This window comes from Bombus flavifrons, chromosome 10, assembly GCF_040668555.2.
Source record: "Bombus flavifrons isolate JBK064 chromosome 10, iyBomFlav1_principal, whole genome shotgun sequence".
Lineage (NCBI taxonomy): Eukaryota > Metazoa > Arthropoda > Insecta > Hymenoptera > Apidae > Bombus > Bombus flavifrons.
Window position 1 is genome coordinate 10,175,938 of NC_138451.1, and position 19,964 is coordinate 10,195,901.

The 19,964-nt window shown below is 40.9% G+C and overlaps 1 protein-coding gene across 1 annotated transcript in view; it reads left to right on the forward strand.

Annotated features, from left to right (window-relative positions):
* Positions 1–16,227, forward strand: part of LOC138183918 (homeotic protein empty spiracles) — a 53,021-nt gene extending 36,794 nt beyond the window's left edge. Inside the window, exon 3 of the mRNA XM_069121474.1 lies at positions 14,089–16,227. Coding sequence (XP_068977575.1) covers positions 14,089–14,361 — 273 coding nt within the window. The 3' untranslated portion in view covers positions 14,362–16,227. The remainder of the gene's footprint in view (positions 1–14,088) is intronic.
* Positions 16,228–19,964: the final 3,737 nt, after the last annotated feature.

Below are 19,964 nucleotides of genomic sequence, written 5' to 3' on the forward strand. Positions count from 1 at the left end.
ATATAACGGTTAAACGAGTTTCTTTTCGATGGAGAATACTCGAAATGTACCATGAACGAGTTAAGGAATTAAAAAGTAAAAATCACATAACCAATCAACGGATAACGAATAAACGAGTAGAAGAGCGAAATTGAATAACAGCTAAACGAATAACGAATAAAATGTTAAGAAATAAAAATTTATTTAAATAACGTTCAATTCTTAGAAATACGTTTTTGTTGTGGGTGCGCCCTAACGAACGAGAGCGCCGCCACGGGGCCTGTTGCGCCTGCGCAGTGCATCGAAATCGTCTCGCGGGCAAAATAAACGCGGCACGGCCATATATTCTCGACGCGAAATACGCGGTGATATTTACTGCAACGTTATTAGCATGCTGGACTGTATATTACCGCGTAATTTGCATCGGGTTTCAGTTGGCCGAGTACGCGGCCCCGCGTCGTTAACAACCTTATAATCTCGCGCGCACACCATCGCATCCCCGTTCTCTCCGTTTTTTCGTCGCTTCGCCTTAACCCGGCGTAATGCCGGGTCCGCATGGACGCGAGAACATTGTCGGGTGGTCGCTGCAGGCGTTTTTCGTCGTCATACTCTACACGTTCATCGCGAAGGGGTTCCAGATCCGTTGCCAACACCTCGGGCCACGACTCTCAATGTCTAATCAAATTCGGTTGTTGTTGAACAGTGGTGCAAATTGGAGATGATAACAGGTTAGTCGTTTCAGGGTTCTTTGATCGTTCTGTGGATTCTCTGTGCACTCTCTGCCGGTGTCTTAGGACGCTATGTTTTTTGTCGGCTCGCATTCTAGTTATTCTAGTTATTTGCGTTCGAAGTTATTTTTTGAGATTTTTATTTTGGCGAGGAAAATGAGAAAAGACAAAGTTTTCACGATTCAAAAGACGACCGTGCTGGTGAATCCTTCAGCCTACGATACGCTTGTGTTCTAAGTATTCGTCTAACTGGAGTATAGAAATCGAAGAATATCTTATACCTTTTGATAATACCTAATGCCTTCTAATATAGTGAATAGACTATTGTAATATCTCGAAAATATTCGTTTATATTTTTCTATTATATCTTTCGATTATATTTCTCGGTCAACCTAATTTCATTTCGTCAAAATGCTTACCACGTTTTTTTTTACATCCGATGTCACTATTCGTTGAGCAGACTATACATATGTTGTCATTATTCTGTGTAATAGCTTCACAATGTTGCTAATTAGACGTCATTTAGTTGCTAAGAACGATAACATCGTCCTTGTAGGTTACGTTGCCATTATTCTAGGAAATTCTGCCGTATGTGAAACACTGTCGACTAATGTTCAAAGCGTAAAGCGGGATACTCAGTTGAGAAAGAATGTCACGATAACTGATGTATAGTGAACTGGTTGAATGTAAAATAGCGGTTAGCTGGGAAACAATGAAATATCAGTGTGCAGGTTGATATTACTTCGCAGGTCGGTCACGTAGAGAGTACTGGATCAAACTGAAAGAAAAACGAATCTAATTGATCAAACCATCAGGCGTGCGCGCGCGCGAGCGCACGCAGGGGGTTCATCAGTAACCCAAGAAAGTACACACTTGTTGCCGTGTTGAATTGCGTGGTCATTTGCAATTCAATCTTTGCCGCGCAGCTCGCTTTGCCTCGTTCTTATAATATCTTACAAATACTTCGGTAAATTAATTCCAAGTTCAAATTACCGGTTCCATAAAAATGTAAATAGCGACCGTTTTAGTTAAGATCATGGGATTCTTATCGAGCCCGATTTCTGCGTCAATTATCGTGCGTCAGGTTAGGGACCCCCAGTTTTAAGCGGCCTTGGCGCTATTGCAGCCAACGACGCACAAAAGTCCCTAGAGAAAATCATTACACGTTTTTCATGCAACATTCGTTTCGAATGCTCGAATTAAAATTGGGGCAGACCGATTTTTTGTATGGTGTGCGTAATCTGATGGCTTTTTAAATGTTTTGCGTAACCAAGTATTTTAGTATTAACCTTTCAAGTACTCGTACATTCCCATAAATCCTTCCTCGCAAACGTAAAAAGATGACAAGGCTAAATGGAACGCAATTATCGACGCATGACCTCGATCATTGACGACAGCTGTGTTTTACGAAATTTTCGTTTCGTCGTTGACACCGATGACACCCGTATTTAGAATATTAGTGAAAAATTAATTCGTAGCAATTGAGATTTCATTTTATAGCTGGGGTATTATAATGAGTTTAGTTTTGATTTTGAATACTTTAGAGTATCTAATATATCAAGACAAATATGTTAGCATGTTAACATATATTAACATGTTAGCTTCAAACATTCTGACATATTAGTTATCTCAAATAGCAAAAATACATCACGTAATAAGATATCAAGATATACACGTTAGCTGGAAATTAAACTCAATTTATATCGATCTTCTCGCGATAACCAGATACCTAAATAATCAAGAGGAAAATCCCAAGAGGCAAGCTTCCACAGTCTCAATAATATCAGACATCCTTCATGCCAGTCGCTTGGATTAATAAACCCCACTAATAAACATTAAACCAAAGTTCAAAGTTTCACGATATCATGTAACACGCACCGTAACACGTTAGTGCGAAATTCAGCTCGACTCGGAATATTCAAGCAAGGATCCCTCTATTAGAAAAGTATTTTGACGAAACAAAAATAAAATTCCAAGAGGCAAGCTTCCACTTTCACGGAGATAATATTATCATGGAGCATTGCGTTATTTTCAAGCATTCCATTCCAATCGCTCGGATTAATAGATTCAATTAATGAACGTTAAACGAAAATTCAAAGTTTCACGATACCTAACGTATTCAGATAACACTTTCGACTGAGAATATTCAAACGCTGACTCATTTTCCTACGTTAGAAAAGTATTTGAACGGAACAGAAATAAAATTCTAAGAAGCAAGCTTGCACTTTCACAAGTTTAATATTATCGAGCGTATCGTCTGTTGCAATCGTTTGGAAGCGGTCCATTAATGAATTCCATCGAAACGAAGTTGGAAATGGACGACCCCCGGTGGCATTCAGCGGCGTTAATCTGAAATATAATTAGCGAGGGGATGGGTGGGGGGTAGTGCGGCGAATCGGTCGCATAATTGCGCCAGGAAGAGGAGGCCACGTTCACATACAATATCGGGATGACAGCGCATTCGCAATGCTTTATTCTTAGTCCAGCGACGACACGCCTCATTATGCATAGAGAATCCGCACGCGGCCTGCATAATATGCAAAACTTCTTCCATTACCGTCCACGAGGCAACGTAACACACGGCTGGCAAAAGGGTACGCGCGCGTATTCGCCAAGAATAATAGCCGCTTGATATTATATCGGTAGCCGCTGCACCGTTCTTTCCTTTTTCCTCTCTATCCTGTTCTCCGACCTTTCGTCTCTTTTCTTTTCCTTTTCGTTCTTCGTCCCCTTCCGTTTAGTGATTTTCATTCCCGGCAAGCAGGAACGCGGAATTTCGAGAATCGAACGGTACAAGAGTGATTCATCGAGCCGTGTCGGCGAACGTCTTCCGCGAACGAATTGACTCGAACTTGCTCGAGTCTTCGTTCTCTTGATTCTTGGCAGAGATTTAGGATCTGGGATGAGGATGGTATATAGATCGATCGTTGGTGGAGATTTTGGAAAAGACTCGAGCTAATCGGCCGACTGAAAGTAGCGACTTCCAAGCTCTTGCAACGGTCAACTTTTAATAGGATAATGAAAAGTTTGTAATTAGACTGTGGATGTTTGGGCGAATTTAGATTCCTACAAGTATCACCAAATAACTCATAGATTAGATTTGGCATAGACGATCGTAGACGATACAGTCTGCATGAGATTCCTTTTTGAAACTTTGATTTTCGTTTCTTCAGGTCTGGCGTAAGATTGCGTAAGATTGGTTGATCTAAAATGGGATAGAATCGATTGGGATAGAATTGCAACAGGCTACGTAATCTTCGTTTTTCATCTGGACGATGTTAATTTTTATACGTATTTAAAATTTTCCACTTTATGAATATATTTGTATAGTGATACGATTTAACGAGAGCATACGGATCTCGGCGCTAAAATTTAATTTTACGCACGATAAATTCACAGTATCAAGGATTTTATCATTTGTACCATTTGCTCTCTCAGCCTTAAAATTAATCTCCACAATGACAAACGCGTAGAAAACGATTAGAACTTGTATATTTATTATGGCGCTATCGAGACCTGTATGTAAGTACATACTTATATATCGTGGTTTCTCGTGGTCCGTCAGTCGTTTTACGAGCCGCTTATCGTTCCGTCATAAAAACGATATTATGCTAACTAGATGGCAATGAGGGAGGCCTGTCTTGTTTCTACGCTTGGCGAGTAACGCCTCTTCGAGAGAGAACGCGAACAATGGGTAATTAAAGCGGCGAAATTTGCGTGGAGAGTCTTCTCTTTCTCTCTCTCTCTCTCTTTGTCTAGATTGCGTGCTTGTTGACACACATCCTTTGATACTTTGTATAATATATGCGCGATAGGGAAAGAAGAAATGCTTCAATTAATCTTAATTATATTTAGGTATTTTTTTACTAGCAATCGTGAAATAAAAATTTAATTATATCAATGGAGATTTTTTCGTTAACTGTGATTAATGTTCCGTGTATTTGTATTAATAAAATGTATTGTGTATTTAATAAAAAATGTTTTCTTCCAGAGAAAAAATTCACGAATGGCATACGAGGTGTGTTAATAACGTAAAAAAAAAAAGAAAATTCTTTTCGGAAGAAAATTTACAAAGTTCATTCGTATATCTTAAACCTTCCAATATACATACATCTATGTACAATTTCGAAAAAGAGAAAAAATTCTTAGAGAAGAAAATTCGCCAGAGACCATTTATACATCCAGAACGTTCCGACGTGTAAGTATATGTGTGATTTGAAAAAAAATTCCTTTGGGAAGAAAATTGGCGAAAGTTGGCTCCAAACGATCGGCGAAGCTCAAAGGCCGATGAAAAGGAAGCGAAACGCGAACGATATTCCCGATTCGAACGATCGGCGTAAACGATAGGCGCGGTGCAGTGGCGAAGCAAAACGATTCCTCTCTTTCAAACTCGCTCCTCATCCCTTTTGGTTGCGTGGAAGGAACAGAGGGGAAAGGACGTTGGTTTTCTCGTCACGATTCTGGCATGTCACTGTCGTGTGTCGTCGACTTCGTGTGCATACTGTCGGCCTCCACTCGCGAGGAAGCTCTCCTTCGAGCCGATTCGAGATCGCTCGAAGAAATCGTTACACTTTAGGGACGGGACTATGCTTCTTGTTCTGCAAGACGAGAATGGAAGTCTTTCTTTTGGAATCTTTGCAAGGCTCCTTGAGTAACACTTTGTTTGGAAATTTGTTGTCGATGGCCTTGTTGAAAATGTTTCATATCGTTCTTTTATTTTGAATAAAATGTCCGTTATTTTCTTCGTTTGAGGATCGAGTTTTCCGATTGACTGTACTTACACGTCGTTTCATCGGTTCTTCTCGTAAAGGTTGTTAGAGGAAAGGCGTAAGGTTCATTTTCTCTGGAAATCATCGTCACATTTATGCAGAATGCGTGGTGATACGTTCGTTTCTACGTGAAAATTATATCTTGTCTCATTCTTTATTCGAAGCTTGAAGTTTGTGGTCGATTACTTCTTGCGCGTTATTTTGTCGATTTCTATCGGCGAAAGGTGTTCGAAGAAAAGTGTAATTCGAAGATGATCGTCATCTTTACGAAGAACGCAGCACTGTGCTTGCTTTTTATTTAGACATTAAATATCAGAACGAATTGAAATTCATTCTGCTTGTAAAATGTTAGAAACTGTATCAGTTTCTATTGTCACAGTAAATCATTCGCAATTTCTTCTATAATTATAATTTATAATTATAAAATACCTCGTATTCTGCACATATCTCAGCTTCAAAGTATTAGGTTGTCCGATGAATGTCTTTCTTCTACAACGACGCACCTTTATACAAACATGAAACCTAATCTGTCGAACTTTATTTGTGATCTTTATTTCGATAAAACAAAACGTATCATACGTAATTCGATAAAATAATACAAAACGGAAAAAGGATGTGCATCCATTATTTCCTTATAAAGCGAAAGAAACTTTTCGGACGACCTAATAGATTAGAAGTCGCAACAAATCTGACTTACAACCTACGATATCTGTACACACGTTCCATCCGAAATCTTTTTAGCAACGTTTCAGGATAAACAAAAAATCAATCGCAAAGGGATGAAACAATGATTGCTGTTTGATATCTACCATTGACCAAACTTGAAGGATCTGTATTTGATCAATCTTTCCCCTCTTTGTCGTATTGATTCGGCGTCTCCACCCTGCACGCGTCGCAACCTGGTGTCGTTAATCCACGCAGGTGTCGTGCCACTCTTTGGAAACGTGACGTTTGGTATCCCGTTAGCAAAATATCATTCCCTTTTTTAATTCTGCTGGAAATCCGCCGGAAAAAATCCTCAACCGTTGGTAAATACACGTCAGCAGGCAGAAACGGTGTGTGTTCGATGAAATTGGCGGCCTTGCCTCGCCAATATTTTCCGATCGATCGGTTGGATTTCGTCTGGACCATGTGCGTCTCTTCTTAGTCGTGATATTTGACTTTGATTACCGTTGCAAGACACGACAATTATTGCGGCGCGAAGTTTACAAGTTCTTAAAACTACGTTGCGTGTTTTAATTTTCTAACTTCGTTTGGTTTCGTTGCAGGTAACTGGACGATTAGAGTTGTACGATCTAAGGTTTTGTTTTAAGGTATCGTTGCATATGACCATCGTGAATGTATCGAGATTTTATCGCCAATAGTGTCTCTTACATTCTCCAGTGAATAATATTAATATTAACGGAAAATGGGAAATTTTATCGACGTATGTTACAGAATAAGGGTAGTTTTGTAAAGATTAAGATTGGTGATGGTACGAGTGCAGTACAAATTTTTACAGATTTTTTAATCAATGAACATTCTTCCATTAGATTTTTGATTTCGATCAAAGAATCGTAACTTTTAAACTGCTACCAGAATTTCGTTAATTTAAGCCGACTACGAATTAATCCAATCTTCAACCCTCGATTTCCTCCGATTTACGTCTACGTATAATACATCTAACGCGATTGCTCCATTATAGAATTCTGCCTACCACGTATGATCTCAACCATTCTCAAGTCCCAAGTATCGTCACTTCCTCTTCTTAAAAGCACCATCGTCGATTCCACGCTTTTCAATCCTTTACAATCCTTTGCGATCCTTCCCCTTTCCCAAAAACAGAGTATAAAGAACAAAACAGAAATAAAAGCCAGTGAACAAAAAGAAAGAGAAAAATCATCGTACGATGTATACGAAATGCTGGAAACTAGTACCGATATATAATACCTATATCTATTTTCCATCGATTTCTCACGCAAAGCTCCCCGAGCGGAACCATCTCGTTTGTCGACAATAAAAAATGTTGCACGCAGATGAAGGCGCATCCGGCGAAATTGCCACCCCTTGGCGCGCAGATCACGCTCAATTTCGTCCTAACAAAACACGCGTGCGCGCTCCGCTGTGTGCGTGCGTGTGTGCGTGTGCCCGTGGACAATTGAAAAATAATATCGTCGGGTTTATTTAGCCGTGACACGATCGGCGGGGCGTGGATTCGTCGCGACGCGTTCACGGGATTAAAAATAATGTTTCGAGCGTGACTGGTCAGGCCCTGGGGGATTATGGGGCGCTATGGACACCCGCCATTGGCCAGTCGTCGCAGACCCGCGGATTTCATTCGGGGGAAAAACGATACGCCTGTTTTTCTTTCGTATCTCCAACACGGATGGTCTATGAGGGAGATCGTGTCTGTTTAATTCCTCTCGTTTGATCGTTGGTTTGGGACAATCCTTTGAGGGTCTGAAGCGAGCAAGATGCTTCTTTTTTCCAATTTTGCGAGCTTTCGAATATTTGGGCTGGAATTTGGTTGGTAGGACGTTGGATGACGTTGGTGTGGTGGATGGATCGTTGGAGAATTTTGATAGAACGATTGATTTTACGAAGTTCGTATGGGGATGTTGGGGAGTTTCAAAGTCTCTACGTACAGTGGCGGATGAAAGAAAGTTTAAAATTGATACACTATGAGTTTTAATAATTTTCGTGCTAGAAATTTTGTACGATATTGGTAATAAATATATATATTTGTTCACTGCTTTTGTTAAATATGAATTCATTCTGTGAAATTATTAATTTACGTAATTATTGCGTCCTTTTATGCCTCCTATTTTATGCATTTCGTAGACTGAAGGTTTTTAAGCAAATTGGAATTGATATAAATAAATAATTAAGGACAGTATATAATTATTGCTACATTGTAATAAAATATGAATATTATTATAATGTGTTGGTTCGTTTTAAAGGTTTGGGATAACATGTTTCTGATTGATTAGTGAATTGATTTCGATATATGAAATTGTTCAAAGTGTCTATAGGAAGAAATTATACGACCAGATTTAAGCGCATTTTACGCTTGATGGAAATTTTCAAATTTAAAAATCTTCAAGCCAGTCTCTACCGAGTAATATCAAAATTTGATAAAGTTTCCTAAAGATCCTCGGCAATGTGCAAGATTTTTTTTATTAAAGAATAACAAAATGCCGGAAGCTTTCACCAAAGTGTCGAAGAAATCTCAGTGATTTTATCGGAGCTTTGTTCTACAAATCTCGACAAAGTGGTGTGAAACTTTAATTATAATAAAACGATGGAAGGGCTGGCGTTTCTATGCCTTGGCGAGGAGAAAATGGCGAATGACAATCACGGTATTAATTTCCATTAGGGAACATCCAATTTCCACGATGGACAATAAAAAGAGCCGATAATTATATTTAACAGTGGACGTAAAGGTCTTCGATAGATTAGACTTCTGGTTACTTCCTTTTTTATACGACCATCTGACGATTTCGTAACGAGAACAACCGAACGTGGTCGTATTATAATTAGAATACCAATTATCAGATGGGTTTGAGGGAAATCGTGATTGTCGCGTTTCGTAACACAGATCGTTTGCCTCTCGTGGTTTCAATTTGAAAAGGTGAGCAGATTGTAAGAAAAATCGAATGTAGACATATCGAGGATCAACTTAGAACGTGTCATTCTTTTAGCAGAAAGAATCTCAATCTTCCTTCGATACGTACAACTGAAATACTGGTTCTCTTTCCAAATCTTCGATACGATCCAACAACCTAAATCTCTAGAAACCAGACTTTAAATCTTCAAGGAAGAAGAAAAAAAATAAAAAGAAAAAAAAAGAAAAAAAAGACCACTGTCCCCCCAAAATTCATCATCACGAGGTTTCGTGACGTGTGAAAAAAGAAGCAACACGATCCAACCACCTCTCGTTCGCTCTAAATCGAAGTGACCGCCCAATCGGCGTGCTCTCGCCCCCAAGGATCCGCAGGACGCCAATTACGCCCATCAGGTTGTCGCCATCAATCAGTGAAATTTCCGAAACGCAAATATGGTCATACAGTCGGTGCTGGCCGCGACTCCTTTCCCGGCGAGTAGAAGACGCTCCTAAACCGCCTCGACTTGAGCCACGGTGACTTGTCCACGCACACCTGTGCCGAGAGCGTTCTTCCAAAGCGAAGACCGACGCCGTCGCATCGAACCTCTGCCTCGATTCGCGTATAAGGTGTCCACCTGTCACTTAGAACGTGTACCAGGAGCAACTTCAATTACACTTTTGCGCATGGTTATACACGTGTGCACAGCCTCGTTATCCAGCGTCGAAGATCACGCTACGACGACGCGCTGGTTTGCGCGATGCTTCGCGATTCTGCTCGATTGGTATTAGCCGTAATCCACGTGGTAATTCGATCGATAGAAATACGCAGATACGGTTGGAAGGCCACGTTACTGATCGGTTATCCGCTTACATCGAACGTCGATTCGTTTCCTCTGCAACGCTATTTCTGCAAGGCTTTGAGCAATGTTGGGACTTGAGCGGTGCATCTTGGATGGGTTTGGTGGGAATTGGAGGCTTTGAGAAGGCTTCTCAATCTCAATGGCGGATGTTGCAGGGATTTGAAGGATGTTCGCAGTTTGTACTTTCAAGGTTCCCATCGTGTACGTCGGTTCGTGTATAAGTAGGCGTCTTTTATGGGCATTGAGAATAGTTTGGCTTGGTTGAGAATGGTCTGGTCCGTTTTAAGCATAGTAAGGTGAGCTTGTTCCGAGTATTTAGTTAGAGGAATGACTAACGTGTATAACAAATTTTAAAAAGGTTTGAAAGTACTACCTACGTACGTGTTATAGAAAGGAAATTAGCTCTGAATTTCTTTCCACGCAGAATTGGTGGAATCGTAGGAAATCAGCGTAGATATCGACGATATTAATTTCGACTTGACGTGGTGAGATGGGGTGTAATCGAAAATTTTTGGTACAGTTCAATTTTTGAATACATAATACACATAGATAATACGCAACGATGTACAGGATATTCAAAGTACTCATCGTAATATCTGGAGAATGCAGCAAATCTTTACGATATAATTTCAATTCTACCTACGATTCTACTTCTTGAATCTAGTTGAATCGACAATCGGCAGAGTTCTATCTATCGAGTTACACCGAGATACTCCATTCACACTTTCACGTCCTGAAACACAATCCAAATCACCCCACTTCTCCTCCAGTCCTCCCCTCTAAGCCACCTATTTCCTTCCCCCGTGTTATCCTCCACCCTTCTGCTCGCCCTTCGACCCGCGTAACACGAACAATTAGCCGAGGAATTAATGGCCGAACGAAAGTACGTACGACGAGAAAGAACGGATGGGAAGGGAAATTTCAGACGATGTGACTAGATAGACACAGATAGAGGAAGAGGGAAGGGTAGCTAGGGTTGTCTGTGTACCCAGGGGAACTTTTCGAGGATTGTGGCACTTAACGGATGATTAAGAGGGCAAATAGAGAATCGCAACCCCGTTGGTTAACGTAGTCTCATCCCCCTAACGTTTGAACGCTCCCTGCAGGACTGTGTCGTACGTTTAATCGAGTTACCCCCATTTCGTAATCACCCTACGTCCCCGAGGGTTGCCATGGCGACCGCGGGCGGTCCTGAAAGCCGATTGGCGGATCTTCACGCACGCGGAAACCCCGGCCACCCCCTTCTCACCCCTAGATACGTGGCCTATTCCCCAGGATCAAGCTCGAACGCTTTCGAAACCAACCCCCTTCTGCTCCAACCCCTTATGCCGCCTGGATTTACACTCGGTTTAACCTGACTCTCCCTCTCTCTCTCTCTCTCTCTCTCTCTCTCTCTCTCTCTCTCTCTCTGTATATATATATATATGTATGGTCTATGTTATATTCCCCCAACCACCCCCATTGAGTCGCTCCATCGACGCCAGTATTTTACAGAGGCGCGTTGTAAAAATCGCATAAAAGCTCCCAACAGCTTGGTCGATTTATACCGGCACGATTCTCTTCCTCGTGATTTTATTTCCAAAGATTTTACTATTCGTAGTATGGCGCCCGAGGTGTTTGTTACGCCTTGGATTTCCAGCCAGAGGTGGATTCTCGGGGGTGGAATTGTCGAGCTGTGATAGGCTGTAGTTTGGTTTTGGAAAATTGAGGTGGTGGTGAATGATTTTAGCGCTTGCTTCGTTTCTTTGGTTTCATTTAGTTTCGGAGGTATAATAATTTTAGCGGTGTTTAAAGGTTTGGGTAAGTGGGCATTTATGCGAATGGGGTGTTTCGCGGGTAATTTTGTGGGATTTTAATAGAATTAGCGGAAGAATTTCACGACGTATTCTTAGGAAAACGGCCCAGTTAATCGAGCAATTGCTGTGAAAATTTTAGAATAAGATGAACCGGTTTTCTTGATCAAATTGATCAAGTAATTTTTTGAAATGCCATGGCATTTTTGTTTTAATTTGTTTGAAACAATATCATGACGCGGTAGATGACTTTGCAGCGTTCTATCCACCCTCAGGGTGTTTCGGTCTTTCGATTGGCTTAATAAACTCGATTTATTAGGGACAATTGAATTAGTTGATGGTAACGTAATAGACCGAAGAATTGGAGTCACATGCTTGCAGAGGGTGAAACTATTTGTAGAATTTTTATTTCGTTGAAAGGAAATTCTATATTTGTATTATAGCAATCTCGATTTCTTATAATTACCTAAATAAAACATTTATATCGAATTGGTAAATTTCTAAAATATCATATAAATTTTAAGTATATAACCATAAAACGAACGACAAGACCCCAGGTCCCTTTTTACTAATTTAAAAAGAGAATTCAGTAAATTTGAATGTAGAATTATTTTAGACCGAAACAATCGATCTGTATTTAAAAAAAAAAAAATCACTTTTGCATCGAGTCCTTTACACCAAAATCAGCCGAACGAAATGTCCCAACCTTGAACAAATTATAAATCGCGACGCAATCGGTGAAAAATTTAGCTCAGCCTGAAAAATTCCTCATACTCTAAATTCACCCTAAATAATTTCCAAAGACAACCATTATTCCCAACGTCCATTCACCCTCGTTCTCCTAAACTCCACCTAAACACCATCCACGCAACGCTGTTCCATCGATATCACGCTTTCAATTTGCCAAAGCGTATCCACCCCTTCGCCAGATCATTTCGATACTCTCGGTTGGGCCGTGAACAGCGACTAATCCGGGTCTTGTCAGAAACACGTTCTATCGTAACGTTAGTTAGACAAACATCCCTCTCCTGCCTTTTCTGTCTATGCAGCAGCCAATGCGACAATGCTGATTTCACGCGTAGATAATTCGAAAATGGAGCCCCTTTCAACCCTTCTGTGGCAAACAGGAAGCAGGAACAGGACAATGTGTATCTAACAGTCAATTCGAGGACAATGCACGTTTTCTGCGATCGTCGCACCACTCGCTTCGTCCCTCCCTTTTTTCTCGTCAACCCTCGACGAGAGGGGTTCCGCGTCAACGACACGGCCCATTGTAACCGGATACACCCTGTTTAAGGGGTGGCTCCTTGATACACTTGGGGTGGATTATAACTAGTTGCCACTTAATTTGCCGAAGCTCGAGGGTCGATAGCCCTTGCAGAATTTCCAGTTGGTCCGAGAACGTTGAAAACGATGATTGGAGATCACGAAACTACGATCGTCGAATCGTTTATGCTGTATCGTTGTATAATTTGCGATGCGCGGAGATGAAAGGGATGGTTGGACTGGAATTTCACTCTTTTTTTTTTTGTTTGGATTGGAATTTTATCTCTTGTCTGTCGAAGAGGAATTTCGGTTCTTCTTTGTCGAAAAGAAATTTTATTTCTTCTATATCGAGGCGTGTGAGACGTCGTTTGTCCGGTGTTTGAATCGATTGAGGTTGCAGGTCAATGAAAATTGCGATCGATTGTTATTATCGAATAAAAATAGACAAGGAAATTGGAGTGGTCGGTACGTAGATTATAGGAATTGGATATTGTATGTAGGTTAATTGTCGCCGTGTTACCATATGTAATATTACAGTGTATGATGGTACAATAACTGTCAGTGTATAGGAGGCTAGTTATATTTTCTAGGACATTTAAATTACGATCTTTTGATTCTTGTTTTCTAGTAATAGAATATCGTTTTAGGTTAATGGGAAAGTATCCAACGAGGTATTCTATTACATGCGCAACGTTTCTTTTACATTTACCACTTTATTTCTGAACTTTCACAAATTGGTAAATACATTGTGAGCGTATTTCGGTCATTGCATTTTGTACGAGTGCCAGATAGAGAAGTCTGCAATGGAAATAGTTTGCACACGCCTTCCTTTGATAGATCGATAACTCGACTAGATTTTTATAAAATTCTTCGTCATCCGAGGATCCGGTACTGAAAGAATATTTCAATAATAGAAATCAACGATTCTGTGCCAAAAAGAAAAGAAATTTCGTCTTAAACAGTTGATCTATTTCCTGTAACAAAAAATGGAGATAAAAGAGAGACAAACAGAGATCTTGCAATTAATGTACTAATTCATTAACATCGCGTTACAATCCTATGATAGAAACCAGAATTAAATGAATGAAAAGTCGCTGTTGTTTGTTACAGGTGAAGGTCTGGTTCCAGAATCGAAGGACGAAGCACAAGCGAATGCAGCAGGAGGAGGAGGCAAAGGCACAGCAGCAATCCGGGGGCGGTGGAGGTGGTGGTGGTGGCGGTGGCGGTGGAGGCGGTAACGCGAATAACAATTCCAACAATAAGAACACCCATCACGTGAGCAAATGGCAACAGGAGACCGGTGATTATCACCACGAGGAAGAGGAGGAAGAGGAACACATCGATCCAGAAGCGGAGGAGTGTTCCAGCGGTTCGGAGGCGTAGCTAGACGTTCTCTGCCTGGACTAAGGTGCCGGGAATTGCGTCTGACCGACGAAGAACGACCGCTGTCAACTGTGCCACTCGATGAGTTAAAATCGAGGTTCAAATTTTGAATCGCGAGAGAGCGAAGGGAAGGCGAAACCTTGAAATTTCGTTGGAATTGTCGGAATTACCAGAATCGCAAGAATTGTGGAATGGCGGACGTTAAAGTGAAAGAGGCTGATGCGTCGAAAAGCTTCACCGAGAGAAACACGAGTAACCGGAAGAAATTGGTGGAATTGTCGAGGCAAGAATTTTATTCTTATCGCGAACATCCAAAGATTGCGTGAAGTGCGAAGTGTGGAGTTCCAAGAGGATACAGTTGGATGTAAAAGAGAAACTTGGATGGAATTGCAAATGCAGTAGATGTTGTGTGAAAGCACGAGACGAGTTCCAGTCTTTGCGAGACAGAACTGTCGGTGAAAACCAAAAATATGTTGCCGTTCGACGAGAGATTTCACGGAATTGCGCGTCTATCGCAATTTTTAAGAATTCACGAGTCAATACTCGCTGATTGCTCGGATAGTTCGAAAAATGGAATTGCCGAGATTCCGAAGGTTCTCTAGCAGAATACGATGGAAATAAAAATAAAGGCGAGCGCCATATAGAAGAGGCTAGGAGTCACTGAAAACCGGAAACAACGGCAATGGAATTGTCAAGGAATTGCGTGTCCCACGGATTTCCAAAGATCGCAACAACGAACACAAACGAGACGAAAAACGCGTGGAAAGACAATTAAATTTACGTCTCGCTAGAAACATCGTGATCGTTCGATCGTGGAATTGTCATGGCAAAGACGATTCCTATAGTCGTCGTTGAACGACACCGGAAGACTGCGGATTTCCCTATTGGCAAGACTGACGTAGCTCCTCGTATCCGTTCCCGTGTTCTCGCGTCGGAAACGATCGAAGAACCCCGGTGAGAAACTCGTTTGCGAAGCAAACTGCTTTCCGGAGGATCGATGGAATTGCGCGGGGTTTGGAGCGCTACGGAAGCTGGGTAATGGAGGTATTGTTTCTTCGAAACTTTGGACGAAGCCAAATGGATCGATTTCCGGCGGAAACGTCGGAAAAACCAGAAACGTTTACAAGAACTTGCTCGATCTTTCGAACTTTCCCCTATTCTCTCGGCGGAATTGCGCCCCTTTCTCCCAGCGGCGATATCAATTTCATCGTTCCCCCCGATGTTTTCTTATACCATAGTTCCTCGATCGATTCGCGGAAAGGCGCGCGAGAGAATGAATATTCTTTGGGAACCATCCAATGCTGAAAGGATGTTCCTTTGGAATATTCGATCGGGGAGAAGGGATCGGATTTTCACGAATTTTAATCCTCATACAAATAGATCGTCGCGTTCACACGCATCTTGCCATAGATCGTCCGATGGCGAGACAGTCAGCTCTCGTGTACATAAATAAATATCGAGAAGAATCGTAGACTGTGATCCGTGGTGGATCAGGCAGGCGGATCCTGCGTTCCGCGTAGTAGACGACGGAAGGATCGATCTTTTGTTCGAGACGGGAGGACGTGTATCTGCGTATGCGTGCGTGAGTGAATGTGTGGGTGTGTGTACGTGTCTGTAAATAATTCGTCGATGAAAAGCGCGTTTGATCGCTTTTCGAGGAAGCTGATCGCAATGGTCGAGATGCAAATAGAGTTACGGAGAGTAAGAGAACGAGTGCTTGTTAATCCATCGAGGATCGTTGTCTCGTTGACGCAACATCTTATTCGCAATATATTTTTAATTAATTTATACAGTTGAATCGAAAGGGGATTTCAAGGGTTTGCTTAATACTTTTTCCCATACCATTTGTTTCCTACAATTTTCTAATTTTATGAAATTCAAACGAGTCGAGGTGTTGATAAAAGTATATCAAAGTTTCTTCTTCAAATCATAGAAATCTTTTCTTTTTTTCTTTTTTGTTACTTGACAATGTTGCGTTTGCGCGAATTTTATACTGTTTCGATGCTTAATGGGTTAACAATTTGTGAACACGCGCGGCCTACTGACATAAAACGTGTTACGATGTACTCATCGACTTCTATCCAGCATTTGTAAAACTATATCGGTCTCTGTCCATATCCTATGCACTTGGAAGATAATTATGATACGTTCAGCACGCGTTTTTACAATGAAATTCGTTGAAAATAAGTATCTTGTCTTAAAAGTGAGGATGTTATAGATACTCGTAACATTTATACAGTAGCCTTGTTCCCTTTTCCATTTTTTATCCACAAAGACAATACGAGGAACAATTTTCACGTGATTAATATCGATTCGTGCATCATAACGTATCTGAATATGTGTAAGCCGCAAAAGAAGAAACGAAGGAAAAAACGTAGGGGAAAATGAGAGTGCCAAACTTCGTATCCTTTTTAGATGAATGAAGAATCAATCCCAGTGTAAACTCGAATTGTAACTTGCGAATTGTATTTAACGTCGTTGTCCCACGAGCGACCAGTATTTCCCTTTGTCAAATCGATGTCCGAGATGTACTGACAATTTAAATTATTATATTGATTATATTTTACAGGACAGTTGAGCGCGTCAGCCCAAAAACGATCGTTCACGAGAAATCTTCGTCTCTTTTCCTTTTCTTTTTTTTATTTTTTCTCCCTTTACAATGAAAAATGAAAAATGTCTTTTAGTCCCTTTCAGATCGCACGTATCACATCTCTATCGATACTTGGCCGATATTTGAAGCGACTAGAATCGATCTGGACGAGATTCGAACAGATGGACGAGTGAATCGCTGGAAAATCTTGTCTAGATCGCGAGATGGATCGTGATTTCTTGACGAACGATCGGCTAGCACGCTTAACCGGTCCGTTTTTGTAAATACGTTGTACATAAAAGAATTGTGATTTTACTCGACGTGCAAAAAGCGTAGGATTGTACGGTCATACGGATGATTCAGTTCGTGTTCTAACGATATAGCGAAATAAATTATATCATCTCTTCACGACAACACGTGTATGCGTTTCATTCACCAGCCAGCCTTGAAACGGAACGGTTAGAAGAAGGCCAAATGGAAGAAATCCTACATTCTCCATTGAACGTTCAATGATGTTCGATTATTTGAAACTCCTCGAAATTCAATTAACAGGAACATAAAAATCCAAGTCGAAGAGTTCTTCGATCTTTACGATGCAAATTTAGAAGCCTTCCGCAATAAATCAGAATACTATTCACGAAATAAGAAAATATATCGCAATTCTCCATCGCTGTTCACCGAATTTAATCATCGACCTAAGAATCCACTTTTCGATTAACGAGAACACAACGACCAAACTCTAAGCACATGCACTTGCGAAAGCTTTCCATCGACTTCCAAAAAATCACAAACCCAAATCTATATCCTTTCACCGAGGAATAATTCACCTTTTCCAAGAATTCACCGTCATCTTCCATCGAAGAATAATCCATCTCGCCGAAGAATTTTCCACCATCTTTCATCGAAGAATAATTCACCTTTTCAACGAATTATCCATGCACCTTCATCGAAAAACTCCATTACATCGAAGAACCCTAACCGCGAAGAATCCCATCGAAGAATCCAATCTGCTTCATCAACTTTTCACCAATCTTTCCATCCAATCTCTTCGACGATCTCATCAAGAGACAAATTTAAAAAGCCAAGATCCGAAACCTTCCTGCTCCTGGATAATTCGCTTTCTCCAAAGAAATCTGCGCCATGCTCCATCAGAATACGATAATGTTCGCCGGACAAACTCGAAGAGACTGAAAAGAAAATGCAACCGATGTTCGAGACAGACCGTTTCCACGGAACCGTCGTTTCTGCTTCCTTCGCAGGCCAACAGCCTGATCCTTGTCGATAATCGCTTTATAATCGCCGCTTCGAGGACGAATAATTACGCGAGCGGTCGGCTGCCCCGTAATTAACCACGCCGTGTCTGCCCGAAACAACGGATATGCAGAGGCGAACCATTACAAAGAGTCATTATTTTTGCGGGAATTGCCGCCTCTTCATGGGGCCGCAAGTTTCGTGAACTACACCAGTAGCTTCTATAACCTGCACTTATCGGTTGACAATATAATGGCGGCCACGTATCCCTTCTTCTTCTTTTGGTCAGTTCACACACGTTATTCGGATGGAAGAATATCTTTGAGATTTTTCAGTGTTCCTTTTCGTACGATCTCGCACGGTACGACGATATTTTTGATGCTTTTATGGATTTTTAAACTTATACTCGTTAGGAGATAATTTTTTTTACATTTTTGAATATTCCTTTTGCTCCGCAGCTTTTGGCAGGGACGAGGATATTTTTGCCAATTTTATCGCTGTTTTTTCTCTTAGATTTTTAAACAAGTATCAGAAAGTAGTAGCTATTTATGGGCTATTTATGGGTTCTGGCAAAATTTCATTTCATTCTGTTATTGTATCTGGCGTTTAGGTAGTTTCCACGGTTCATCGTGTTTTTCTATCGTTAGAGAAGTTTCTTTTGCGCGAAAGCCTTCCTCGAAACGTTCGAAGCTTTCTTAAAAGCGATTCTTTTAGTCGGCTTAAATTCTAAATAATCCTCGGCCCGGAATAAAAGAAAGGAAAGAAAAAGAAACATAGTATACAGATACAGCGACGAAAGCAGATAAAGCACAGGGACTAACACAAGAACGACGAAATTTTAATCTCCCGTTCTTATTATTCCATTTTACGAAACGCGTTTCACCGTTAGCGCGATAATCGAATAATCAGAGTCGCTAAACACTGAATTAGTACCGAATATTAATCGTTATTCTGATTGGGAATTACCGTGGATGGAGTGGTGGGGGTAACACGGACTATAACTATAATGAACCGCGTTAATTGGAACGTTGCCGAAGAGCCGATAATTAAGTCCAGCGGGGCAGAGGACGTCGCTCGCCAATTAATAGATCTCATAGTTCATCGGTGTCTACCGCTTGTCGACAGCTCGTAAGTCCGTTTTCAGGGTGAAACGTCGCCACTCTCGACGGCTCATTAATATTCGTGCGAGGCGGTTCGTCCTTAATCGATGATTACGCGGTGATCTGGCAATTAGCGCGTCACTCAGGTTTATCGATTCTTTTTATCATCAGCAATCTTGTCCCTCGTCGAGATTCTCAGACTTTTACTTTGTTTCAAGTATGGAGACGTTAGACACCATGGCGATAGGTTTGTTTCACAGTTGATGTTTGCGCAGGTGGATTTAAATCGACGATTTTTAATTAGCCTTTTACTCGATAATTTCATAAACAATTATAGTAATTTTGGATAAAGTACAAGTTGTAGGTGTCGCCTTCACGATTTTACGATCTTTCGTAGTAAACGATAATCGAAACACTTTGTAACATTTCGTTCCTTTCGTTATCAAACTCGTTAATATCGTGCAAGGATATTTATTAATACTCGTAATTCGAGACTCGTAAAATCGCACTAATAATATTAGCTTAATGGTACAATGGCCCGGAATGTCGAAGCGATCGATTGGTTCAGATAATTAATTCATGGGTGTGTTAGTTTTAGTTTCACGTGTAAAACAGATCTTCGATGATTTATCGAGACGGTTTAAGTGGAAAATAATCGATTC